Source organism: Saimiri boliviensis, chromosome 5 (assembly GCF_048565385.1).
Source record: "Saimiri boliviensis isolate mSaiBol1 chromosome 5, mSaiBol1.pri, whole genome shotgun sequence".
NCBI lineage: Eukaryota > Metazoa > Chordata > Mammalia > Primates > Cebidae > Saimiri > Saimiri boliviensis.
In genome coordinates this window covers 116,813,710-116,841,646 of record NC_133453.1, presented here as the reverse complement: position 1 = coordinate 116,841,646, position 27,937 = coordinate 116,813,710, and the positions used below count along the sequence as shown (strand labels likewise).

At 51.3% G+C, this 27,937-nt stretch overlaps 1 protein-coding gene across 2 annotated transcripts in view; it reads left to right on the top strand.

The window, feature by feature from the left end:
- Nucleotides 1-6,942: 6,942 nt before the first annotated feature.
- The window catches only part of STEAP3 (STEAP3 metalloreductase), a 39,731-nt gene continuing 18,736 nt past the window's right edge, over nucleotides 6,943-27,937 (top strand). The window contains exons 1-3 of one of the 2 annotated variants that reach the window (XM_074399877.1): nucleotides 6,948-7,015; nucleotides 13,445-13,868; nucleotides 26,225-26,724. In XM_074399877.1, the coding sequence (XP_074255978.1) occupies nucleotides 13,847-13,868; nucleotides 26,225-26,724 (522 nt within the window). In that variant the 5' untranslated portion in view covers nucleotides 6,948-7,015; nucleotides 13,445-13,846. Of the gene's footprint in view, nucleotides 7,016-13,444; nucleotides 13,869-26,224; nucleotides 26,725-27,937 lie in introns of both variants that reach the window. The other variant, XM_003931545.4, reaches the window with a different exon arrangement.

The following is a 27,937-nucleotide window of genomic DNA, read 5'->3' as shown; positions in this document are numbered from 1 at the left end:
GAAAAAGACCTCTCCCTAGGGGGAGTAGCAGATCCTGCCTGGAGGTATATTTCCTTTTGGAACTGGCTTATTTAGTAGTTGCCTTCCTCTCTGAATGCCCTTTCTTTTTCTTTCTGATGATCTGACAGCCTTTTAATGAACATCTACTAAGTGCCCAGCACTTTCCTGGGAACTTAACTCTTACAATCAGCTGAGAGGTCTCAGACTCAGAGGAGAAGTGAAATTTGAACCAGGTCCATGTGGTTTCAAAGCCTGTGCATGTTCCTTTACCTTATGGAGGCCCCCAGAAGCCAAGGTCTCACCTCTCCTCCCCTGGAGGCCCCAGACCTGGCTAGCTGTGGCCCAAGACCCTTGAAGGAGGGTCCTGAGCCATTATCTCCCTTATTTTTCCTTGTAGGGACTTGGCTTCTCCCAGGCTGCTATAACCAGCAAATGCCTAAAGATGGCTCTGAGCCGGGCACGGTGGCTCAAGCCTGTAATCCCAGCACTTTGGGAGGCCGAGGCGGGTGGATCACGAGGTCGAGAGATCGAGACCATCCTGGTCAACATGGTGAAACCCCGTCTCTACTAAAAATACAAAAAACTAGCTGGGCGTGGTGGCGCATGCCTGTAATCCCAGCTACTCAGGAGGCTGAGGCAGGAGAATTGCCTGAGCCCAGGAGGCGGAGGTTGCGGTGAGCCGAGATCGCGCCATTGCACTCCAGCCTGGGTAACAAGAGCGAAACTCCGTCTCAAAAAAAAAAAAAAAAAAAAAAAAGATGGCTCTGAAATGATGGCTCTCCGTGTGTGTGTCCATGAAATCAGGTAGTACACCAGATCGAACCAGATTCTCGGTGACATGCCTGATATTCCACAGACCTGCATCCAGGTAGACACAATCAGTGGTTGGGACAGCTTGTAAGATCTTGCCTAGGCAGGCCAGGGACCTCTGTGAGGAGGGTTTGGGAGAAAATCCCCCAGGTTTATCTCCTTGCATGGATCGCCCCTGCTGGGCCTCCACTCTGAGCTGGTCCTAGTCCTCAGTACTGAGTGATCACCACAGGTATGTAAGCCAAGCTCACAGGAGCCCTCCACCTAGTGGGTCAAAGGTAGCAGAAGATCTGAGAGGCAGGCAACCCTGGTCCAAATCCCAGATCTTCCATTTCCTCACTGCATGATGCTAAGGAAGTCACTTCCTCATCTGAAAAATGGGGCTGATCCCACCCATTCTGCAGGGTCTCAGTGGGGATTGAAGGGGGCTGATCTCATTGTAGTACGGTGTCTGCCCCTAGTGGGACTTCGGCAAACATCACTTCCCTTCCCTCGCCTTGAGAGGCAAGACCCAGGAAACATCCCAGCTCCACAGGGAGGATTTATCTCCACTTCTTATCACAGTGTGCTTGCGGATGACCTTGAGGCCAGTGACTTTTACACTTTGCCTATGCTGAGCTGGGCTGGGACCTGGCTGTGACCTGCCTCCCCTCAAGCCAAACCTCAGCTAACAGTTGTCTTTCCACCACCTCTGCTGTGCTGAGTGAGCACCAGCCACCTGTCCCATCGTTGCTGCCCCAGGCTGTGTGTGGAAAGTGGCCTGACAGGGAGGATGGCACCCTGCACTCCAGATGTGTTGAGGTGGGCTCTGGAGGGCAGGGAAGAAGCAGGGAGGGGCACAGTGTGAGCATCCTGTGCAGATTTCCCCCCAAGTGACCCCCAACTGATTGGGTTTTCCTTTCTCAGAAACTCCTGGCAGAAGTCCAAGGAGGGCTCCTTCTCCCAAACCCTCTGTTTTTGGCTCAAAAATCCAGCAGAGGACGTGCCACAACCATGAAAGGTGACAGCAGTCAAGGGGAAAGAGGGCTCTCTTACTGGAGGGCAGAGAAGTTTCCTATTTATTTCGCTTACACGGTTGGCTTTTTCCAAAAGCTGCTTGAGACAGCTTACAACAAAAAGCTTAGCAATAAGGCTAGTAGTAAATCAGAAAATCATGGACTAGGGGAAAGAAAGTAGCATTTCAATATATTTAATAAAAATGATTTAGTTGTGAACATGTGCCTGAGTATCCTACCACAGTAAAAGGGGAAATATGATCAGCTATGGGAAAAGAGTAAACATATTAGTCCTGTTTGATTTTATTTTCTTTCCTGGAGCTTTGTGTAATAGGCACTGAGTATTGAACAGAATAGGGTCATTGACTCCATATTTGTAGAAATTCAGAAGATTATCAGACTATTTGTCTCATAACGATCTTTTAAGAAAGCAAAGACTATGATATTGTCATGCACCCTGCTGAGAGGGAGTGTCATCCAGTTCTAGGTTGCTGTGAATCTACCTTGATGCAGGTGTTCAGGGAGCAGTAAGTTTCCTCGGTTGTAACGTAGACCAGCACTTCTCAAACCGAAGCATGTGTACAATCACCTTGGGGGTCTTGTTAAAATGCCATTCTAATTCGGGAGCTTTAGGGTGGGCCTGATACTCTGCTATTCTAAAACCCTCCCAGGCCATTGTGATCACCACCTTCCAAGCAGTAAGGGGCTGAAGCCCAGGCATCTCCCGTGATCTAGTAGTGAGTGCCTTTCTGATCTCCTTCAGCTGAAAGGCAACACAGTGCTATCACAGACGGGCAAGAAGAATCTCTTCCCTGGCTCGGTAAATGCTTCCGGGAGGTGCTGGGTCAGCCTCCCTCCATTCTGGTTTGCCATCTTGGTCTAGTTACAAGCCAAGACCGTTGATCATATACAAAAGTTTAAGCACCTACTATGTGCCAGGGAGCTCCCTCACAAAGATGACTGGTCCTGCCCCCTCCACCCCAGCATCTTTTATCCACTCTCCCTTCAACAACTACCTTTATCAATGCTCCCTTGAGCCAAAATAAACAAATAAAAAGCAACTTCCTAAGGATGGAATTCTTTGGTTAAGGATTTAAAGGAAAAAGCAACTTCCTTTCACACCTTCTCCATAGTCTTGTGCTGGCCACAGTTGCATTTCCCTGCGGATACACAGATTCTCATGACGCAGAGCTCGACCGCGCTTCCTCTCTGGAGGGCTCATGTTTCTAGACAGGACTGGAAGGAGGACAACCTTATGCTGCAGTAGAATTCCAAAATCTGGGGTGCAAGGAGATTTGGTGGGTGTATGTGGAAGTGGGTGTCCTAATGCCCCATAAGCCATGCTTTATAATGCTGTGCAATACTGGCTCACAGTCATAGGCTGTGGAAAGTGGAGTCTGTAAGTTTCAGTCCCAGGCCCCAGCACCCCTTTGCCAGCTGGCCTCCCCACTCAGTGCTCTCTCCCACCACCTGCCCTGCCTCAGCTCTCAGCACTGCTGATGTGCCTCCACCTATCAGATCATCGTGATGACAAAGACAATGCCTCCATTTGCCCAGAAGGCAGCCTCGCATAGGGAAGAGCTTCCTACAGGAGGCTTTGCTTTTGCTGGGGGCGGGCGGGGAGTTTTGAGCAGAGGAGAACCGCGATCTGGCAAACATCTTGAAAGGTTGGCTCTGACTACTCTGCCCTTAACAGAGGACCCCAGAACTTGGAGGAGCCTTGCAACACCTGGTCTAGTCGGGTGGGGAGCAGCACTTTCCTGGGGCCATGGTCCGCCTAGGCAGGACCAGATCCAAGTGGCCTGGCTCCTGGCTAGGGTTCTCAGAGCGCATCAGGGCACACATCTCATTTTCGTGAAGAATTTATTTTGTGAAATGGATCTGCTCTGTCCCAGCCTATAAATACCGGATCAATCCAAGAAGCTGAGGGTGAACAACATCCTTCTGCTTTCTGATCAAGTAAGAGATAAATCTAGGTTTTTCTTCCTGGATACTAGTCTCTTCTTTGCCAAATGGCTAGTCTTGTCTTCAAGGAAAAGGGCAATCCCAGGGGCTTTGTAAATTGAATATTCAGCAACTCCAGGTGCAGACATCCCTACATGCATGAGCAGAGCACCCCTCTGAGTCAGCTTTGCACCAGCTGGGGGGCATACAAAGAAGGAGAGAAGAATGAGCAGGAACTGTGGGGACACTTCTCAGAGATGCTAAAAGGGGCGAGGAAAGCTGAGAACGGATGTGCGTTCATGCAATAGGTATTTACTGAGCACCTACTATGAGCCAGGCAGTGCTCTAGACATTAGAGATACAGAACTGAATAAAACATAAAAATCCCTGCCCCAAGAAGAGCTCACATTTCTTTTTTGAGACGGAGTTTCGCTCTTGTTACCCAGGCTGGAGTGCAATGGCGCGATCTCGGCTCACCGCAATCTCTGCCTCCTGGGTTCAGGCAATTCTCCTGCCTCAGCCTCCTGAGTAGCTGGGATTACAGGCACGCACCACCATGCCCAGCTAGTTTTTTGTATTTTTAGTAGAGACGGGGTTTCACCATGTTGACCAGGATGGTCTCGATCTCTCGACCTCGTGATCCACCCACCTCGGCCTCCCAAAGTGCTGGGATTACAGGCTTGAGCCACCGCGCCCGGCCAGGAGCTCACATTTCTATGGTAGAAGACAGTTACTGAAAAACAGACCTAAAAACTCTATTTTATAGTGTTCAAAGGTAATACAGCCTATGGGGGAAAAAAAAAAAAGAAAAATAAAGCAGGTACATGGATGAGGACTGGGAGTGATCAGGGTGGGCGGAACAGAGATGACGACCTTTCAGCAAAGACTTGAAGGAGGTAGGGAGGGTCCAGGCACAGGGAACGGCAAGGGTCAGCATCCTGCCAGATCTATCTGAGGCAGGACTGAGTGTGAGCAGAGTGAGGGAAACAAGATGAGGGTGGCGAGCAGGCCAATCACACTGGGCTGTGGCTATTGTGAGGACTTTACTTTTGCTGGGAGAGGGGGTGAGTTTTGAGCAGAGGAGAAATGTGATCTGGCAAACATCTTAAAGGATGGCTCCGACTGCCCTGCCCTTGGCAGAGGACACCAGAGTCTGGCCCATTGAAGGTGCTCAACAAAGCTCAGCACATTGCACTCCTCCACAGAGTAGGAAAAGGCTCGTCTGCTTTGGGGAACTTGGCCCTCAAGTTTCTGGAAACACTGACCCCATGCCAGGTGAGACAAGCTCACACTCAAGGCCCTCTTAGTCTGGGGCAGTGGACAGAACAAGCACAAAAGGCCGACGGCATGGGTGGTGCTCTCACTGCCAAGGTGTGTGGGCCTAAGTAGGGCATTACTTTCCCTCCCTCCCTCTCTGTGGGAAATGTCAGGCCCCTCAGTTTTTTCCAGCAGGAATTCATGTTCCTTTTAGGATAATCCTCTATAGACCTCTGCCTCTCCGCCCCACCTTGCTCATGGAGAGCCCCATAAAAAGACACTGGTTCCCAGGGATTTTTCCAAAGATGCTGGAAGACCTCTCAGTGTTTGCATTTTCCAAGCTTCGTTTCCTCATGCTGTCCCTGGGCATTAACGGAAGGATATTCAGGGATCTCCATTAGCAGGAGAAGACATCAAATAAACAGCTACTGTGCAGGGGAGAGGGACATGCTAGGGGCACCAGAGGGGGCTGGGAACTGGGTCTTGTCTTCTCAAAGTTTACAACCCACTGCAGGGGCCACTCGCCAGCCCTGGCACCCTAAGGGCAGGAACCTCCACTGGGCACCTGTGTCCCCAGCACTGGGAACACTGTTTGGCACCCGGACACCGTGCACGTTAAATGGATAAAGGACCTTGAGAACTGCCACAGGAGGTGTTGCCCTGGGGCAAGGTGGGAGGGAAAGCTCTTGAAGAGAAAGAGAGGCTCTGGCCTTGGGCCCTGGAGAGCCAGGAGGTCGGTACCAGGCAGGAGGAAAGCTGTGAAGGGGAAAGCAAGCAGCACCTGGCCTGCGGGTGGGTCTTGGCGGGGTTGGGGGTGGAGGGAGAGGCCCTCACCACAGCACCCACCCCACAGGGAGACCAGAGCTTTGCCTCCTCCTCCCCACCGAGCCCTCTGGCCTCCAGGAGGCTTATCTCCCTGATAGAGGCTGACTCCCCAGAAAACAGGATTCTTCGACTTCCTAAAAATAACCTGAAGCTCCTTATCAGAGGCTAACAGAATATGCCTCCCCAGGAATACTCTAGAAAGAGTATCAGGGGTCAGGAACCCCCATCAGCCTCCAGGAATCTGAGCAGAAAAGCCCGGGTCTCGTCACCTATAAAGAGAACACCTGGGGGCAGCAAGTGTGACCGTAGGTGAGAAAGGGCTTCAGACCAGGGTGCACACCTAAAGAAAGGTGCCGGCAGACAGCCTCGCCTACTCACAAAGCCCTGCCTCACTGCTGTGCTGTGAAACCATCTGCATTGGAAGTGGAGAGGGCAGCGGGCAGTGCCCCAGGGCAGGGGGATGCCTTGAGGGGAAGGAAGGGACGGGTAGAGTTTCAGAGCCCAGAAGGCCTAGACAAGGAGGCAGCTCCAGGAGAAAGGTGCCTGCCATCTGCAGGTCTTGGAACCTGAGGACTGCTGGGAAGGGTCAAAAGTCGGCCCTAAGGGTGAACAAGTGACAGAGATGGGCAGAACCCCCACCGCCTGGGCACAACCTTGTTGAGAAGGAAGGGATTCGGACCCAATCTGGTGCCCTGATCTCTTCCCCCCTGCAACTTTGGCTGCTGACCTCGGTTATAAAATGGACAAGCATTCGAGGTGCTCCTTAGGTTAAGAGAGGGGGCCTAGAGGTCACCCTGGCCTCGGCGCCCTCCCTTGCCGGGTTAAGAGGCTGTCCCGGAGTTCTGCTCACTTCAGCTGTGTGCTGGGCACTGCAAATCAGGAAGTGGCGGGGCTGGCTGGGGACCTCACGCCTGGGACCAGGGGAGGAGGGTGGTTGGACACAGCCACCGCTGCCAGGGCTGCAGGGCTGGACCGGGAGCGAGGGCCCGGCGGCTCCCGATTGCGTTCCGCGGGGAGGTGGCCGAGCCGGATAAGCTGCGGCGGGCTGGCGGGCGGCCACCTAGTCTGCAGGTCCAGCCCTCCCGGGCGGGTGGGGCGCGGGAGAGGAGGAGCCTCGGGCCGAGCCACTGCCTTCGCCGCGGGCCTTCAGCTGCCGTGGTTGCTCAGAGCTGCGGGCCGCAGAGGTGAGTGACCCCTTCCCCGATCGCCGCGGGGCTGCGGGCTGCGCCTGGTCCCCAAGACGCCCGCCCGGTTGCACCCTGCGCCCTCGCCGCGCGGAACCTGGGTGCCGCCACACACCTGGAAGCGACCCCCGTTCCCTGGACTGAGCCACGTGCGCCAGGCGGCAAAGAAACCGGGTTCCGGCTCCCCCATCCAGCGTGCTTTCCTTCCCTAGGCGCGGAAGCCGCTTGCGCCACGCAGGGTGGGCAGGGCAGGCGGCGACAGTGGCGGGGAGCAGGCTCCTGAGCCCGGGTGCAGATGTGGGCGCCCCTCCGGGCGGCCCCGGCTGAGTCCACAGGTCCCGTGTGCCCCACGGCTGGGACTCTGGCCAGCGGTCCCAAAGGAGAGCTGGCAGCTGTGGGCGGGATCTTCCAGACTCTTCCTCGCCAGACTTCCCACTGCCTTCGCAGCCGGGCAGGGCAGGGACAGGGGCTGGGCAGGGGCGCCCGACCTTAGTCCCAAGGAAGAAGAGGTCGGCTTGACCAGTCCCTTCCTCTGCTCGCGTAGCTCTTGCCTGGCAAAGTTCCCCCTCCTCCTCACTTCCCCGAAATTTGGGGACAGCCTGCCCGGAGAGGTGTGGTTGGAACTTTGGTCACTCTGGGTAAATGAAAGGGAGGGTGTGCTCGGCTAATATGCCCTTTGGGGGCCAGGAAGCCAAATCCGTGGGGAGAAGCAGGAAGGTCCTGCTGGAGCCCTGGCAGAGGGCACAGAGAGGCCTCCTAGGTATCCAGGGCCACCTCAGAGATGGGCTCCAGAAGTGGGGGTTCTGGAAATATCCCCAGGGAGGTATTTCTGTCCATCAGAATGCAGCCATAATTTAATTAACAGCAGACATTCCCATTTATGTGTGTCAGGCATCTTGCTAAGGGCTTTGCACACAATATCGCTGTTAATCCTCACAACAGGAAGGCACCATGATCTCTTGTTAAAGATGGGGAAACAGCCTGAGAGTATCCACATATTTTGCAAGGATACACAGCTAGCAAGTTGCAGAAGTAGGATTTGAACCCAGATTTATCTGACTTGGAAGCCAAGAGGAATTTACCGGTGGGGTGAGACAGGCTATGTCCTCAAGAGGATTCTGGCAACCCCAAGAATACAGTGTTGGGAGCCAGAATGTCCGCAAAACCAAAAGGTCCCACCTGGGTGTGTCCTCTCAGTCACCTGCAAGGTTTGTTAAAAAGAAAGATGCCCAAGTCCCACCCGAAGCTGGCTGAATTAGCCAGGAGCATCTGGAGGACCCGAACTGTGTCTTCTCATCCCTGTCCCCGGTGGCCTGCACAGGGACTGGCAGAGGCACTTAATCAATGTCTGATGGTTAAATGGCCAGAATAGGGTAGATAGTGTCACTAAGGTCCTGAAGGGGCTTGAATGGAATAGGTGGCCTCAGCCGGGCAATCTGGCAGAAGGTATGGAAGTAGCACAGGCTGATCCTGGCCTCAGAGCCAGCAGGGAGCTCAGGCAGGGCCACCTGCCCACCTGGGGGTTGAACAGCCTGCCCCAGGTTTGCTGAGGTCCCCAGGACCAGTCCAGGTCAAGCTGGACCACACTCTCCAGCCTAGAGATATCAAACAGGTAGGTTCCTCTCCCATTTGTATCTCATGTCCTTGGCCCACAGCCCTTCCCTCCTTGAATTTATCAGAGACCAGGGTGCTGCGTAGGGCTTCAAGCAGTTAAAAAGCGAAAGTTCCTGAGTGAAGTCCAAAGGCGCACACCTGAGCCCTGGGTGGGGAGACTGCTGCTGGCTGAGTGCAGGGGAGAGAGTCTGGCTTTGGAGTCAGATGGATGGGTCCAAATCTCAAATCTCAGCTCTTTACTCTGTGGCATGAAGCCCTCAGCTCTCCAAACCTCTGTTCATCTGTAAAACCTTGCAAAGAGCTTCAAACAGGATATTACCATAAAACAAGGCTGCCTGCCTCGGGGACTAAGTGTGTGAAGTGCTGAGTTTGAGAAGTGTAGTAAATATCAGATCCCTTTCTTCACCTCAGGTTTGTGTGTTAACCAGGCCCAGTGCTTTACCAGACTGAACCACTGGGTTTCTTAGAGAAGGTAACTGAGGCCCAGAGAGTGGCCTCCGGGTTCCGTGTTCTGTGGCAGAGCTGGCCTTAGCTCCAAGCCCCGGGGTTCCCAGCTCAGTCTCAGCAGCTGCCTCCCAGCCTCGCAATCTATGCTGCCTGCTGCATTCCTTGTCAGCTGCAAATGAACAACTGAGCGGGCTGGGGTGAGGTTCAGGCAGGCTGGGGCAGGGGAAGGAAGCAGCCCGTTCAGGGAGTCGGGCTCCCCGGTCTTCCAGCTGAGGCTGGGTCCACTCTTTCCTGTCCACCCATTGTGCATAGTGCCCAGGTCTTCCCGGGCTGGGCAAGCCTGAGCTGAATAGGTTGAGCACTCTATGAAACTGCTTTCTAGCATCTAGACCAGGGAGGTGCCTCTTGATTTAAAATGAGCATGTTTACCAGTTTAAGTAGTTATTACAACCAAAGGCCAGCCTGGCTCCTTTCCTCTCTCTAGGGGTTGGAGGGGTATGTGCCTCTTTTTCCCATCCTACCCCACCCCTGCCAACTCTGTTCCAATTTGGATGGCTGTGGAGATTGCAGAGCTTGAAGAGGAGACAGGAAGGGATCTAGGTGGTTTTCAAACACTGGACTGCAGAAGTCCTGCTTCCTCCCATCTATCTCCTGCAGCCAGGCCCACCCACCTGTCCAACACAGCATTCCACAGATCCCAGGCCTCTGTGACATGCCACACCACCACCATCCCGCCTGAAATGCCAGTCCTCATGCCTCACATTCAGCCTCCCATGTGCCAGCTCCCAGCCAAGCACTTTATAGGAGCTCATTTGTACCTGGAGACTCTTGGGAGGTTGATAGTGTTATTCTCACAACCATGTGACTTTCCAAGTACATATGGACCCCAACCTCTTTTTTCTACCCCTAACCTGAGATTCCTAGCCACTAACTAACAGCCACATTCACCTGTCTAAATTCTGTCTCATTGTTTATTCATTCAACAAACACTTACTGAGCACTAACTTTGAGCCAGGCACTCTAAGACCAGCTGAGTCCTGCTCCTGGCAGAATGAGTGTCACTGTCATTAACCACCCCACAAACACCCATGCTCTCTGCGTACTTGTGAATCTGAGTGAGGAGACACAATGAGGGTGACACCCAGGACTATAGCGCATGTGAGCCAGGATGCAAAGCCAGAGACACGCCTCCCCTCACCCGCTAAGCTGGAGGGATCAAGCACTGTGCCTGCCGTCAGGGCCGACTGCTCATGGATCAGAAACCCTTGCATTGCCACTTCAACCCAGGGGCAGAGTGTGTTCCTCTTCAGATGTGGCCGGGTCTCATGAGCACTGCTCTGAACGGGTCAGGCGTTGGTTGCTTCAGCACTAAGAACACTGTCATTGGAGAATTGTTCCATACTCAATTCTTCCCAATCAGTCTGTCTTCCGCATGCCCACAGTCACCTGACAGTGTGGGCAACAGGTGCGCACTGAGTGTTCCGCAACCAGCCGGTCGCTTACTGCATCCTTCTGCTTAATGAGAGTCAGGTGGGAGTTCAGCAAAGAGCACATGCTTAAGCCTTCTTATTAAACACATAAAAAAAATACTGCCCCAAGATTATAAAGCAGACCTCGGCACATGTAAAGAGATTTGGGGTTGATGGATGGGCCCACTAAGCTTTATTTGATGGTGTCAGCTGTCTTGGTTCATGTGTAGACAGCAGGGCTCCCAAAGCCGGCATGCTGGAGTCTGTGAGGGAAAAAGCATCCCATTTCTTTTATTTGTTTGTTTGTTTGTTTGTTTATGTATTTATTTATTTATGACAGAATCTCGCTCTGTCACCCAGGCTAGAGTGCAGTGGTGCCATCTCAGCTCACTGCAACCTCTGCCTTCTGAGTTCAAGCGATTCTCCTGCCTCAGCCTCCAGAGTAGCTGGGATTACAGGTGTGCACCACCACACCTGGCTAATTTTTGTATTTTTGGTAAAGATGAGGTTTTGCCATATTGGCCAGGCTGGTTTTGAACTCCTGACCTCAGGTGATCAACCCACCTTGGCCTCCCAAAGTGCTGTGATTACAGGTGTGAGCCACCATGCCTGATGGCTTCCCATTTCTATAAGCATCTAACTGGTGTGGCGGCTGGTAGACTGGGGAGCAGTGTGTGATTTTCCTGGTGGGCTTGAGAAGGTAACGGTATACCCCCAGTCAGGGTGAAGGTTTCTGAAGGTGAACTCTGGGTGCACAGCTGGAGAATGCAGTGGCTGTGAGCTGGGCCCTCCCAGTGAGATCTGGCCTGCACATTGCCACAGTGAGCTTGCTGGCATCTGAAGAGGCTTTCTGGGTGACCGCCCAGGCCTACATGTGGGTCAGTACTACAATAGATGCAGTGGGTCTTGAGGTGACCCAACTGTCCATCGAATTGCCCCAACCTGGGTGTGAGGCCAGAGCAGCTGTGGGAAGCCACACCAGGCCCTCTGGAGATGGTCCTATGGCCCTTGGAGATGTCTCCGGATTGGCCAGAAAGAAGGTGGTGTCTGGAACTGCAAGGGAAGGAAGCAAGACAGTGCTGGAGCTGGCAGCCAGAGATGGGGGTGATGGGCTGGGAAGGGGCGGGTACTGGGGAAAGCCCTGCCTTCCTGGTGCTGCCAGATCTGAAGGGTGGAGGTTAGAAACCGTGCATCATCCCTCATGCTGGTGTGAGTTCCAGTGGGGCTGCTGCTGGTCCTCCCGTGACTTCTAACATCTGGTGTGGCTGTGGGGCGGTGCTGAGAGGAGGGGATGTCCTGAGGTTGAGGAAGCTCAGGGTGCAGCTAAGGTCTGAGAACGCCAGGGCGCAGGTGTCCCAGAGGACCTTGAGCCCTCCAGGAACACATACTCTCCAGCTCCTGTCACTCAAAAGTAACAGAAAGGTTTGCTTTCCCCAGATGTGGTTTCCTCACAGAGCAGCTTCTCCAAGGGCATCTGGAGATCCCCCCATCCCTGCAGCTTTGATAGGGAAACAGAGTCCCATCCACCCCACACCAACATACTGAATCAGAGACTCTGGGCCTGGGGCTTCCCAGAAACCCACCCACTTAAACTGCCCAGGCGATTCTGGTGCTGATGAACATTTGAAAGCATTGCCTGAGACCCACTGGCTCAACAGGTGTCTACCAGCTTCACCTAAGCAAAGCGCGATGTGAGGGGCTGTGAGGACGTGCAGGGGTGGAAGGCACATAGGTCCCTCCCTTGGCTAGCATGCCTGAGTGACCATGGAGCACCTAGAGTAGCAGAGGAGCCACTGGCAGTGAGTGGCCACAGCAGAGCAAGGAAAGGTGCACACAAGAGCAGTCCTAAGGAAGACATGTGTTTGGGTTTCACATTCAGTGTTTAATCTTCAGGACAGAGAGGGAAAGCAACCTGCCCAAGGTCACACAGCTAGCACATGGCTGGACCAGAATTCACACACAGCTCTGTCCAGCTAGGTCCACCAACTAACACAGCTGCCTCTCTAAATTCAAAGCAGGGAGAGATTGTTGGGGGCGGGGGGGTGGGTAGGATGGCAGGTGCCTTATGTGCCATCTTATGTGCTGGATCTTAAAGGAAGGGGGATTGGGATGGGCCAGGAGGATGTCCAGGTTTGAGATGGAAGGAATGCCATTGGCTATGGTGAGGGGTGGACTAGGCAGGGACTGGAAGGAGGGGTAGTGGAAGTCAGTTCCTGACTCCTGGCCAGTGCTAGACTCCTCAGAGATTCAGGAATCTAGTCCTGCCCACATGAGCTTCCACTCTAGCAGGAGACAGGACCCCCAGGGAGCCACAGCAGTCAGAGAATAATAAGGCTCTGTCCTACTGTTTGGTGATGATATAGGAAACCTGCCCAGAACCTGTTTACCAGATGCTCAGGGATACTTAGATGTGCCCTATTCCAGGAACACTAGGTTCCAAACAAGTTGAAAAACAGAATACGTTTGTCTCTAAGAACGGACTTGGCATAATTCACTTTAACAATACAACAGCCTCCAAACCTCCAGCCTCCTTTGAGGTGCTGATGGGCCCCTGGGACCCGCTGAAAAGCCATCCCCAGCCAGGAGAAACATGCCTGTGTCTTCTTCAGGCCCCGTCCGTGCTTTGCCCTAGAGACAAGTGCTGTCGTCTGTTTCTGGGTCTCTCTGTCTGTCTCCCCAGTGTGAGCACTGACAGGCGAGTAAAGATGACAGTGAAGCCTTTGTGGGCACCAAATGCTGAGAACGTTATTACTAAGCCAGTGGCAGCCATGGTGACTGCAATAAATTTCCCCCACAGAAATGGATAAATTGCCACTTTCTGCAGCCATTGTTTGCCTTTGTATCCCGAAGAGTAAATACCTCCCTTTCTTTCTCTCTCTCACGTGTGTGTGCTCATTAGATGACATTTATTCATTTCATGCATCCTGGGTTCTACTGGTCGTCCCACCTCAGTTCCTGTAGCAAAGAGACTTGAGTCTGAGCCACTAATTATCACCAGTGAGGTTCCCTCCCCGAGCAGGAAGCAGCAGGCCGGAGCTGCGCTCTCTCAGTGCACTCTCCAACCAAGCATCCGTCACCACTCCCAGGCCGGTCCCTGTGGCCAAGAGCTGGCGTGCAGGCTTCGGGGAGACAGCCGGCTGTGCAAGCCCCTGGCAGGCCCCTCGCCTTCTGAGAAACCAAAAATCGGAACCAAAGCCAGGCTGTCCTGGTTGTCCAGGTTGGAGACTGAGCCAGAAGGGGTACTTGCCTCACAGTGAGGCTGTCCAGTGACCTGAGAGCCTCAGACCCTCCCGTCAGCCAGATGTCACGCCAGCCTGCTGTTGGTAAGTCTGTCCAGGATGCAGATCCAAGGCGGCAGGGGTCCTGTTCAAGCCCCTCCCACCAGCTCCCCAATCCCCTGACCCCTGGCCTGCTGGAGGGTGCCCCTCAAATCTCCAGGAGGTCTGAGGAACTCACATCTCCCAGAGATCTGTACTGCCTTGGGTTACCTTGCACATTTTTATGCTGCAAAAAGGGCAATATAAAATGGGAAATGTGTATCATCTGCACATTTTTGTGGCCCCCTTTTGAAGAAGGGGAGTCCAGGTTATTAAGTCAGGAGGCTTTTAAAAGTAAAGGGTTCAAGGATTTGTCACACACAGTTGCCTCTGTGTGTGTGTGTGTGTGTGTGTGTCTAAGGATGTTAATGTTTCTGATGCATTTCTGTGGAATGCAGGCCCATTGGGAATTGTAAATTTTTCTTGTATAACCATTTCTGCATTGGTTTATCACGGAACTGCTGCTGCAAGTAATTGAACCGGATTTTTCTAGAATGATTTGAAAATCTAGTTGTTTGTAAAAAGCTCTCTAAATTATTCATTCACTTTTATTTTGCAAAGTGGTGTGATGATAAACTCTTTTCCATCAGACCAAACTTGAGCGCATGTGTATTTCTGTGGGGACTGACTCGAGTGTGATTGAGCTTTCTGTATTCTCTTTTGTAGGAACTTCTCAGCCTTCCTTTTAAAAACACAATAATTTTTTAATGATGTCTAAATAATGATTCCAGGCAGTATTACAAGAAATATAACAGTAAAATGTTTGTAAGAGTCTATCAGAAAGGGAAAATAGCCACAGAGAAAATAGAAATATACCAGTTAGATGTGTGTGGCTATAACCAAGCTTTTAAACCATGATTTCAGACTGGTGTCCTCTGTCCTCTCTCCCCTCAGGTCAGCTGTGGGAGGCTAGGGGTGGGGTAGCAAGAGGAACCTGGGGTCAGTTGGGGCCTCAAGCCCAGTGGGAATGAAGCCTGGGGGTTCTAGGGTAGGGGGCAGCCCTGCATTTGCAGAAACAGGCTGAGAATTACAGGCTGGAAAGTGTGAGTTGGGGCAGCTCAGTGAGGAGACAGAAAAGCTATGAGCAAGAAAGCAGAAGACACCAGAACCTTGTCCCAACCAGGTGACCAGCTGTTACTCATGTCCTGAGGAACGAACTGCGGGCCCTTGCCATCCCAGAGGCAGCTCAAATGCAGGGACTGGATGGGACCAGGGCACAGTAGATTTGGGGCAGGCAAGATTGGGGCCCAGAGAAGGTCCTTTAATCTGTCCGGACCTTAGTTTTCTCCTCTGCAAAGTAGAAGTAATGATAGCCTTCTGCAGGTCAAACCCTGTTCGAACATCTGCAGGCAGGATCCCTGACCTCGCCTCACCAGCACTTGACTCCTGATTATTGCAGCTGTACCCATGCCGGGCACTTGCTAGGTGCTGGGATGTGCCTGCCCAGCCCCTCTCTGTTGGGGAAGATGGAATTCATGCTGTAGGGGAAGCCCTGAGTTTCTACATGAAGCAGTCACGGGGTGGGGGACTTCCTGAAAACTTCTTATTTGCATAACATGTGCCCTGCTTTTAACTTATATTGTAAATTTCAGACCCATAAAATGGGAAGCACCTTGTAGAAGCTGTTACTCACTTTACCTGCTGAGAAATGTAGACTCTTCCTATCTAAGGGTGTTAGTTGTAATATTAGCATGGGGATGGTGAAACCCTGTCTTTAAAAATACATACATATATATATATTAGCATGGGGAGGGGTGATGGAGATGATGCGGAGTAGGGCCCCCCACCACCTACCCCCGGGACCTCTAAGGGAAAGTATGCACCGTATGCTGGTTGCATCCCGTTACCTGTGCTGCAGAGCCAAGGGGGCCGGAGGTGGGAAAATTAATTCTACCTTGTAGAGGCACTGGGCCTTCCTGTTGAATTTCACTAGTTGCAAGGAAGGTACTTTTCAGGCACAGAGATTAAGCCTATAACCTAAGCAGAAAGAAAGCAAGAGCTCTAGGTGGGGAGTGGCCAGAGGCATAGACCAGGCAGACCCAGGTTTGGAAGGGCCAAGCAGACAGCACATCTGCCAATGGTAGCAGCTGGGCCTCACCTGCTCTGACACCCCCACCTAGTGGAGACTGGGCAAACCCTTCCAAATGGTTGCTCTGCCCTGACCCAGAAGCCTCTAGAAACCCTGAGGCCATTGACTCGGCATCCCTGAAGCCTCCTTCCATGAGTACCTCCATACCAGGCTGCACCTCAGTGCACCTTAGATCTGATGCTTGATTTTCACTTTGATCAGAGCTGTAGCAGTCTCTTTCTTAATATTTATTTCCAGTGTTTAAAGTCATCTGTGCATAAGTCCTCAGGGTTACTAAGTTTATCAAATAGTGAAATGCTTGGCCAGGTCTAACAATGTCGCCAAGCTGCAGAAGGGATTAGAAATTCGTTGTATTATTATATCATCACCACTGGGCACAGGAGAGCCCCAGCTAGGTTCTAGGGAGAACAGCTATTACTCACAAATACTCCCCTCCCAACTCACAAATACTCTCCTCATTCAAACCGCAAACATTTATTGAGCACTTATTGTGTGCCAGGCCCTGGTAGGTGCTAGAGGCACAGAAATGAGTTTTCTATTGGCCCCCATCCAATGAGGTGACACACAAGAGAACCAGTGTATGCAGCCAATGGTAATGTGACGAAAAGTGTGTCCCAGAGTGTGAAGTCCTCCCTGTCCTAGGCCCCGGTAGAAGCCGGGAGCGGCTCCCCAGGCTGCCTGGACTAGCCCTTTGAGCTCTTGGACTCTTGCCAACATCAAAGCTGTTGTGAAAGTCAGAGCTCTTGGAAAAGTTGGAGCTGGCCCATGGCAGGTGGTTGGGAAGTGGCTGCATGACTCTCCCCATGCAGAGCAGTTAGAGGGTGGAGACCAACTTCCAGTATCTCTGGAAATCCAAAGAAAGAGGTCACTGAGGGGCAGGGGAGGGTCTCCCAGAGGCTTCCAGGAAAAGGCAGTGCAGTAGCTGGACAAACCAGGAGAAAGTGCACATCTCCAAGCCCAAGAATCAGGGGATGTGAGGCAGGCTGGGCTCCGTGGCAGACACCCTGAGCTGCCTCCGTGTGTCTTGACTAACTCTGCCCTTTCCTTACCCCCCATAGCTCACCCTGCCCAGGAGCAGTGCTGAGGCCCATCCCTGATTCAGCAAATCCTATGCCATAACAAGGGGAGTGGTGGGGGCAGCCACAGCCCACAAGACCCACCAGTCCCAGCATTTGCAGCTCCAGATCTCCCTGGAAAGCAAGAAACTACCCAGCTCCAGACGCTGAGACTGCAGATTCAGCTGCCGGATGGCCTCCAACCTGGCTGGATTAACAGGCCCATAGGGAGCTGGCTGCCCCGCAAGCCCTGGGCAAAGTGAAGCCCTCCTCCCTGGCTCCACAGTGCCCGGTCATGACCTCATTCCAGCACTTTGCTCCTTCCTGCATTGTGTAGCTGGCCTTTCTCCTAAGAGCCTCAAGAAGGCAGGTCATCTTTGACGACCCGCATGGCCCCAGCAGTTTGCTGGATGCTGGGTACACAGCAGGTACTCTGGGAAAAATGAATAACATAATTTCTCAGAGGAGGTTTGGCAGGACAGACCATTGCAAAAAATTGCACTGCACACCTCCAGAGGGCACTCTCCACAGGGATCACTATGTAAATGGCACCCCCTAAAGTTGTGCAGCATGGGGACCCTAGGGCTTAAGCATGTCCCATCCCCCTCCACCACTGCTTCAAGCCCCTGGCCTTGGTGCTGACTGCTGGGCTTTCCTCTTCCCCTTCCCAACTAGCGCTGACCATCATCTTTCCCATATGCTGGCAGTGGGTCGTAATGAACTGTCCCAGTAAGCAGTTCTCCCAGGCTGGGCTGTCTAAGCATGGTAGTGAGAGATTCCTAGATGGCAGGCAGGCCATCTGGATTCTTGGTCAGCAGGAAACTCTGTCCTTTGAGAATGTCCTCCCAGTCAGGGTGTTAAGGGGCTCCTGGATCCCCAAGATTTTTATGATTCCCTAGAACTGCTCTTCTCCCTGCGGTGGGCCTAATGACCCACTTGTAGCTGGGAAGTGGTCCCCATGGGGTTTATTTCATTGGCTTAGCTAACAAATGCCACAATGACTGACTTCCTTCTTCTCACCTGAAAGACCCAGCTCTGGGTGACCAAAGGGTGTGCAGGGACAGGGCATATACACGTGACTCTCAAGACCTAGAGGAGTGCAGAGAGAGAGCATGGATACGCAAGCCCCCGCGAGCAGGGAGGGCTTCCTGGAGGAAGTGGGCTGGGAGCTGGGCCAACTGTAAAGACCCAGTAAAAAAAGTCAAAACTGAGTTGCTCTTGCATGCAAATGATTGGTTAGTTCATTCGCCCCTTCCATAGTGCTTTCCTGAGCACCTACTGCAGTGGTTTTCAAAGTATGGTCCCCACACCAGCAGCACCGGAAATTCTGGATGCAGAGCCCAGCAAAATGTTTTCTAGGTCCTCCAGGTGACCCTGATGTAGCTCAAATTTGATCTAAGTGCTGGGGTTTGCAAAAGTGAGTTTTACTCAGTTCTCACCCTGAGGAGCTTGGAGTTGGGGAGAAGATAGACAGGAAAGAAAAAAGTGCTCTCAAGTGAGATGAATTGCTCTGGAAGGCCATGGAGGCAGAGGGGCAGCTGGTGTGGGCTTGATCCTTGCAAGGGAAAGTGGCCCAGGGATCCCAATAGCATGAGGATTATCCCTGGCAGGGAGTCAGATATTGGGACCAGCATCCCTAGAGGGTTAAAAGAGCGCAGTGCCCCAGTCCCCAAGCCCTGGGCAGTGGCCCTGAGCAGCAGGCCCTCCTACTCTTCCCTCTACCCCAGATTTCCTGCTCTGCTCTTCCCCGTTCTTCTTCCCATTCCCGAGTTCCGAATAGCAGCAGGTCTTTTCCTCCAATTGTCTTGGGGAGAAATGGGCGTGTGCCTCCAGGCCATTATCTTGGAGCACATTTTTAGAAAATTTTAAAGTAAATTTTTCCATTAGGCAGAAGACACCATGTATTGATTTGGGTGCATCTATTTCTGCTGTACCCAGACGAAACGATATACAAAAAAAAAAAAAAAAAAAATCCTAGAGAGGAATAAAATGAAAAATGAGTAAATTTAACAGGCACAGAGCATAGCACCTTGTCTCATGTAACCCTTGCAATACCTCATTAAAGTGAGGAACATTACCCCATGGTGCAGATGAGGAAACGGGGCTCAGGAAGGTGAAGTGACTTGGCAAGGCCACTGGCTAGCAAGTGGTCAGGTGGGATATGAAAGCCCACCCCTCTGCTGGGCCCTTGCCGACTGGCCTTGCAGTTTACTAAAGTGACTGGGCCTGAATAAATCCAGAGTGTTCTAACGTTTTCCTGAGCCCACATCCTGATGGCTGCATTGTGGGGAGCAGCCTGGCCTGGTTCGGGAAACTCTCAGTGACCAATTATGGCTTCAGCTGTGTTAGAGAGTTCCAGGGGCTGATATGATCCCCCGCCTACTTAGGGAAAGGATGACTTTGGGAGGAAGAGAGACCTCACACCCCACTTAGCAGATTTGCAGCTTTGTGCGTATTTCCACCTGTACATCCTTCTATAAACCCTCAGCCATGTGGATGAGTAGCAGATGGTACCTCTCCAACTCTCACTGAAACATCTACCCCGTTCGCTGACCCAGGAGCTGATGGGGTAGACCTCAGACCCCAGCACTTGGCACACACGCATTATCCCACAAACCCTGGAATGACTCTCTGCTTGCATAGATGGCAAAGAAGTAGCTGTGTGAGCAAAGGCTAAGAGGACAGTCTAGCCCAAGGCACCATCTTTACTACAACAACAGGTGATGGTATTGATGATATAAGCCTGGCTTATCCAGAGGTCATGGGGCTTAGGAACCTCAATTATATGGAAAACAAACAGTAAATAACTTCAGAAGGCTGCAGAGCCACTGTGTTAGTGCTGTCTTTGTGTTGCTTTAAAGGAATACCTGAGGCTGGGGAATTTGTAAAGAAAAAAGGTTTTTTGGTTCATGACTCTGATGGTTGGAAAGTTTAAGATAAAGCATCTGCATCTGGGGAGGGCCCAGCCTACTTCCACTCGTGACGGAGGCAAAAGGAAGACAAACATTTGAACACTCTGGATTTATTCAGGATCAGTCACCTTAGTAAACTGCAAGGTCAGCCAGCAAGGGCCCAGCAGAGTGGTGGACTCGCATCCCACCTGACCACTTGATAGCTGGTGGCCTGACCAAGTCACTTCACCTTCCTGAGTCCCATTTCCTTATCTGCACCATGTGTGCAAAAATCACTGGAGAGAGAGGAAGCAAAGAGAGAGAGAGTGGAGGGAGGTGTCAGGCTCTTTTTAACAAGCTTTTTAACTCTCGAGGAAACTAACAGATTAAGAACTAACACAGTTCTCACTTGCTCCTCTGCCCACCCCCAGCCAGGGAGGGAATCCATTCCCATGCCCTAAACAACTCTTATTAGGTGCACCTCCAATACTGGAGATCAGATTTCAACATGAGGTTTTGGGGGAACAAACCTCCAAACCACAGCAGCCACCAACATTAGTGTCACAATATCCACACCGTGACCTAGGCTCACGGAGTCCTTAAGCTCGCCTCCAAAATACGTTTACTCTTAGTTTACACACCTAGTAGCAGTCTGCTATATCTCAGTTTCCTTTTATATTTTAAGTAACAACGTTTTAAATAACTTTATTGAGCTATACCTCACTTACCATGCAACTTGCCCACTTAAAGTATGCAATTCATTGGTTTTTAGCGTATTCAGAGCTGTGTAACCATCACTATAATCAACTGTAGAATATTTCCATCACCCCAAAAAGAAATCCTGTACCCGTGAGCAGTCAATCCCCATTTTCTCCAAATCCCCCATTCTGGCAACCACGAATCTACTTTCTGTGTCTATCGATTTGCTTATTCTAGACTTTTACATAAGTGTAATTATGTCATGTCTGGCCTTTTGCAACTGGCTTCTTTCACTTAGCATAATACTTTCAAGGTTCGTCCCTGTTGGAACATGGATGCATACTTAGTACTTAGGTTCTCTTTATGGCTGAATATTATTCCATCGGATGGAGAGGCCACATTTTGTTTAACCATTCCTCAGTTGATGGACGTTCAGGTTGTTTCCACTTTCTGGGTATTTTGAATAATAGGTGAAAATGTTTTTCAGTGGATATACATTTTTCCTTCTTTTGGATATATCTAGGAGTAGAGTTGTCGGGTTATAGAAACTCTGCTTAACCTTTTGAAGAATTCCCAGGCTGTTTTCCACGGCGCCCCACCATTTTACATTCCCAGCAGCAGTGTAGGAGGGTTCTGATTTCTCCACATCCTCCCTGTCTTTTAAAAAGAATTTCATTGTAGCCATCCTAGTGGGTGTGAAGTGGGAATCTCATTGTGGTTTGCATTTGCATTTCCCTGAGGGCTAATGATGCTGAACATCTTCTCATGTGCATTTGTATACCTTTTTTGGAGAAGTATCTTTTCCAGTCTTTTGCCTGCTTTATCCTGTGGTGTAAGAGTTCTTCAGAAATTTAGAAACAAATCCCTTATCAGATATATAATTTGCAAAAAACTCTTCTCCATTCTGAGTTGGCATTTCACTTTCTTGATGTTGCGCTCTCTTGATTGCTTGTCAGAAGCAAATTAGCAGGACCTGGGGGCCGTTAAGAGGCAAGGAGGCAGACAGAGGCTGCTGGCAAAGTCCTGATGATGAGAAAAGAGGCAGAGAGACCATTCAAAGGCTCTGTGAAAACACAACGTGAAGCCCAGGCTGGTTGGGGTGATCCCTGGGGTGCCGGAAGAGGATCTGATTCTGTACTGCATTTTGGAAGGATTTCTGCCCCCAGAGGCAATATAGTTTTCAGTGGTATACAGTCAGTCAGAGAGATGCACAGAATCTCTGCAGCGTGCTAGGCATGGTGCAGGGTTCTGGGTGCAGGTGGAACAAATCACAACCATCTTGTCCTCCCAAAGCTTAGGGAAGTGGGGTGGAGGGTGGACAATGAGCCCATGAAAAGAAAGACCACAGCGGAGGAACTCCCAGAAACATCCCAGCCACAGAGCAGTGCCTGGGGTGTATACGGCCCTTGGCTACTTCATGCCCTTGAGGGAAAATTGGTATTTTCATTTTACAGATGAAGAAACAGGCTAGAGAGAGGACTGACTGACATGCCCAGTATTTCTCACTGACATGAGAAGATACTCAGGGTAAACCCCAGACCCAGGTCTTTCCCCCTTCCCTCTCTACACGTTTTCAGTCTAGAAAAGAGTTCCGTGCAAGAATTAGTTTTTTGTTTTTGTTTGTTTGTTTGAGATGGAGTCTCACTCTGTCGCCCAGGCTGGAGTGCACTGGCAAGATCTTGGCTCACTGCAATCTCCACCTCCCGGGTTCAAGTGATTCTCCTGCCTCAGACTCTGGAGTAGCTGGGATTATAGGCACGTGCCATCACACCCTGCTAATTTTTGCATTTTTAGTAGAGATGGGTACCACCATGTTGGCCAGGCTGTGTGCAAGAATTTGTGTTTTCACTTGTGGCTTGCTCAGCCCTGGTGCTGGCTGTGGACACGTGTCATTCACCCAGAGACACGCAGTGTTGACGGGTCTCTGCACTCCGGGCCATCTTGGCTCCCCTTCACTCATTGCGGGCTCCTCTTTCTGAAGTGCTTTTCTTGGACTCACTCAGTCTGTCAAGGCTCAGCTCAGGCCCACCTCCTGCAGGAATCCTCCCAGTCCCCACTGTCTCTGAAGTCAGTGCCCTTGTCAGGAAACCTTGAACACTTTGGTCTGCTACTTGGCCCTCCCATGAGGCAAAGGTCTCTGGGTATGTGTGGACCTCCCCAGGGCTTGTAAAGGCTCATTCTCTGGGAGCAGGGAGGACATATAGAGCCTCCTCCCTTGCATCTACATTTGTTTACACGTAATTTATACCACATACAACATTATAGGGCACTACTGCATAAGTACATTTTAAATGTATTTTACTTATAAAGAAATAGAGCAGTAATAGGAATGTGTGCCCCCAAGTGTAACTTTACCGACCAGATTAAAAAAATTGCTTTTAACTGACGATAATTAGCCAATTTAATTGACGTGGTGGCATGCACCTGTAGTCCCAGCTACTTGGTAGGCTGAGACAGGAGAATTGCCTGAACCCAGGAGGCGGAGGTTTCAGTGAGCCGAGATTGCGCCACTGCATTCCTGGTGACAGAGCGATACTCTGTCTCAAAAAATAAATAAATATTTTTAAAAACTGAAGATTAACTGTGGGCTGCTTGAGGACAAGAACTGGGTTATCTTCTCTCTCCTTGCTCAGTCAGCCCCCACACGGGCAGCGTCCGAGGGACCTCATTCTTGGCCTGCAGGCTGCCCCTCCTCCATCTGGCTGCAGGGCGCCCCAGCCAGTCTCTAATTGCCGGTGGCCCTGGCAGCCCCACCCACACCAACCTCACAGCAAACTCTCCGAAGCCACAGCCTGCCCTGGCCACCCATGTCTGAAAGGTGGTCGGTGCCCATGAAGAAGAGGCCACACGGCTGTGGATGTCATGCCACTAACCATTAGTGGCCTGCACAATAGCAGACATGAGCTGGCAGGCAGGCCCATGGGCCAGGCGTGGCTCCCAGCCATAAACACAGGCTGTAGCCCTGCTGGGAAGAGGGAGGTGACAGACAACCCTGGGCAGAGACCCAGAGGGGACCAGGACACCTGAGCCTCCATGCAGTTCTGTCCACAGCTTTGCGGGAAGGTGTGCAGGTCTGGGTGCAGGAGACAGTCCTCAGCCCACAGAGCCGCAATCTGATCCCCATCTGCTCCCTCTCCAGTTCTATAAATAGAACTGGAGTTAGTCACATCCTCACCTCAGCCCACAAGAACGGGCCTCTGGGACTTCCAGAATGTGTACCTCCCGTCCTGCCCCCAGCCCCTGCCAGCCCTCAGCAGTAGGGTTCATGCAGAGGACCAGGAGGCAGGAGGGCAGAAGGCTTGAACATGGCCACTGTCCACGAAGAAGTTAGAGAATAGTACACACAACACACATGTGCACAGGAATAGGACACGTGCACACACACGCTTGTGCATACAAGCACACATGCATACAAGATTAGGAAACACAAGTGCATACATGCCAGTCAAAAAAGAGCCCTGAGTTTCTACACATAGTAACTCATTTCATCCTCGGACAGCCTTTAGAGAGATGTAGTTAGAGTTCTCATTTTACCCAGCCAGTGTGGTCCCAGCTCTGCTGCTATCGGGGTCATCTCCAGACAGCTCGCTGCTCTGTCTGGGCAGTAAGAGGAGTGAAGCTCTGAGTGCAGAGGCAGACGCACCTGCGTCCTGCTCTTCCTTCCCTCAATTATCTGTGCTGCCTGAAGCAACTTCCTCAGCCTCTCTGAGCCTCAGTTCCCTCCTCTGTAAAGCGGGGATGAGAGCTGGATCTACTTCCTGGGGTTCTTGTGGGGACCAGAGGCCCATCACCGGAGAAAAGCCCTGACAGCAGCGATGGTGGCTGGTAGGAGCTGCCACTGCTGCCTCGTAAAAGGAGCAATCACAGTTTCGAAAATCTCTTAAGATTGCGTCGTCATCTGAGAGCAGAGATTGTGATCTCCATTGACAAAGATGGAAGCTGGAGCCCAGAGAGGCACACAGACTTGTCTGAAGACACATAGCTGGTTCATAGCAGAGCCGGGTCCAACCTCCTGGACCCCCCTGCCCCACCTTTTCATCAGTCCCTGGACTCACTCCCTCACCTGGTCAGGTGTCCAGAGGTTCCAGGAGAGTGTTGTGGAAAAGTGGGAAGAGGCGGACCCCTATGCAGGGTGTTGAAAGCCATCCCAGCTGCTCCACTGCTTCAGGATAGGAGTTACTGAGCCCTGTGGAACTATAGGCTAGTGAAGCCTCTGGACTTCTGCTCAGAATAATCTTCTTACATGCATCGAATAAAATAACCTAGGGTTACATAGGAAACGTGATATATGGAAGCACAGTGAAAATATTTTTCAAAAAAGATTATAGTAGCAGTATGCATGCCTCCTTATTAGCATATTAATGTCTACCATAATTTTATTTTTACATTATTTTTATTATTATTTTGAGATAGTCTTGCTCTGTCACCCAAGCTGGAGTTCAGTGGTACAATCACTGCAGTCTTCAAGTCCTGGGCTCAAGCAATACTCCCGCCTCAGTCTCCTGAGTAGCTGGCACTACAAGCGTGTGCCACTATGCTTGGCTAATTTTTTAAATTATTTTTTTAGAGACAGAACCTCCCTATGTGGCCTAGGCTGGTCTTGAACTCCTGTCCTCAAGCAATTCTCCTGCCTTGATCTAAAATGCTAAGATTACAGGTGTGAGCCACTGCATCTGGTTAGCATGGTTTTAAATTTGTGCTGAATTTAAACGGCATTAGCAAAAATTATTTACAGGTAAATTTATGATATGATCTTGATCAGTATTAATGAAAAATTATGTGTTGCCTATAAGGAAATAGCAAATTTTGGTTAGAAGTTGCTATATATATAATATATAATAATTTTCCCATCCGAGTTTACTGTAGACTCCTGGCCCAGGATTTCTTCCATATCCGCTCATATCTCGGGTTCAGCAAAGAAGATTGCAGGGCACCCCCCTATCTCAGGGGCCCATTCATTGTCATGTCTCTCCAGTCCTTCCCTCAGAGAGCCAGGCTCTGTGTTCATTCATTCATTCATTCATTCAGTAAACACTGAGCACCTCTTCTGTGCCAGGCTGTGATACACAGTAAGGTCCAACGTCAGATGAGCTGAGGTCCTGCCCTCAAGCTGTTCACCAGCCTTCAGGAAGAGCAAAAGAAGGCTGCTCCAAGCTGCAAAATGTAGACAAGCATAGGGACGTGCTCACCCTTCCTGCTCGTCGAAGATAACACCCAGCGACGGTGAGGTTGGGGTTACAGAGTCACTCCTGGCTAGTGACACTGTCCACTGCAGAATCCTTTTAAAAAGAAGTATAGACTGCATCACATTAGTCATGGAAATGTCAGAGTCCCCTTTCCCAGCACTCAACTCCGCCAGTTTTTCCTGAGGAAATAATTCAGCACGAGGGACAATGAATGGAGGCCAGAAGTCCTTCTCTCTGCTCTTCCTGAGTCTGTGCTCTCCCCAGGGAAGGGACAGGGTCCTGCTCAGCTTGTCCCCCTGGTGCTGACACGTGGTAGCACTTGGGGAACACCTGCTGGGTGAACGTCTGACTGCCGTGTTGTTACAATGTACAAGAGGACGGGGGTGGCAGAAGGGGCAGTCCAGAAGCCCTCCGCTGACCAGGTTCCTGACTTTTCTTGCAGCCACCAAAATGTCAAGAGAGATGGACAAGCCACTGATCAGCCTCCACTTGGTGGACAGTGATACCAGCCTTGCCAAGGTCCCTGATGAGGCCCCCAAAGTGGGCATCCTGGGTAGTGGGGACTTTGCCCGCTCCCTGGCCACACGCCTGGTGAGCTCTGGCTTCAGAGTTGTGGTGGGGAGCCGCAACCCCAAACGCACAGCTGGGCTGTTCCCCTCAGCGGCCCAAGTGACTTTCCAGGAGGAGGCAGTGAGGTCCCCGGAGATCATCTTTGTGGCCGTGTTCCGGGAACACTACTCTTCACTGTGCGGTCTCAGTGACCAGCTGGCTGGCAAGATCCTGGTGGATGTGAGCAACCCCACAGAGCAAGAGCACCTTCAGCATCGGGAGTCCAATGCTGAGTACCTGGCCTCCCTCTTCCCCACCTGCACAGTGGTCAAGGCCTTCAATGTCATCTCCGCCTGGACCCTGCAGGCTGGCCCGAGGGATGGTAACAGGCAGGTAGGTTCTGGGGGAATAATACCCATCATAACAATAAACATAAATGGCTGATTTTCACTGAAGGCTGCCAGCATGCCAGGCCTTTTTTTTTTTTTTTGGTATATTATTGTAGCTAATCTTGCATGACTGCAAAATTCCATTTTACAGAACAGGAAACTGAGGCTCAAAGATATTAATGATCTTACTCAAAATCCCATAGTTGGTGAGTTGGGGTTTGAACCCAGTTCATATGGATCTGAAACCTATGTTCTTTCTGCTACAATAACTGGGTTTCCTAGAAGGAAAGGAGGAAAAGCTTGTTGACTTTTTGCTATTTGGAGCCAAGAAAGAAAGAGACTCGGCTCTCAGGATTGGACTCAGAAGGAGGAAAGTAACACACTTATGTGCCAGACCCTGAGGAAAGCAGTCTTGTCTCAAACTTTATCTTGTTTATTCTAAGGGCTTCCAAGAACTGATTTCTCAGAAAAGTCAACAGCAGGTTTTTCTGGGGCTGGCTAACGGCTCCATGGAACAGCTAGAGCTGCATACATTTCTTGACACGAGGAGCTCTTACCAAGACTCCCGATGCTGAAGGTGGTTTTTAATGCCAAAGGCCATCTGCATTTTCTTGGCAAAAAAAAAAAAAAAATGCCAGACTCCATGTGTGTAAGAACTCCCACCAATAAGTCCAGCCCAGGTGCCAGGCTCTATGGGACAGTTTAAAGGTGCCCAGCCACACCTGACTACAGGGCCGTAAATGCAGGCTGCATCATGGGGCAACCAGGAGGAACAGTGGGGAGTGTTGAGTGCAGGGCCTGGAGGGAACAGAGCAAGCAGGCTGGCTGGAGAAGACTTCGAGGAGGGCTTTGACCTGAGCCAACCTCATGTTGTCAGGCTCAGGGAGCCGGGGGTGCATTCCGGACTGAGGGAACAATCTGGAAAGGTGCAGAGATAAGAAACAATGCTCCTAGACCTCTGTTTTCTCATCTGAAAAATGAGGGCAGTAGTACCTCCCTGCGGGCTCATGGCAAGGCTGAGAGATTATATATGTTAAGCCCAGTGCAGAGTCGTGTTCAGTCTGTGTTTTGAGACTAGACTGACCAATGTAGTGTCAGCAAAGCCCACGACTGCTTTAGGATCTGAAGACTCCCATGTACCTGCAGTGGGACCTCGTGGGCCAGAGCAGTGGCTTCAAGGTGGAGAGGGCAGGCTCTGGCTGGCTTGTGGAAGAAGG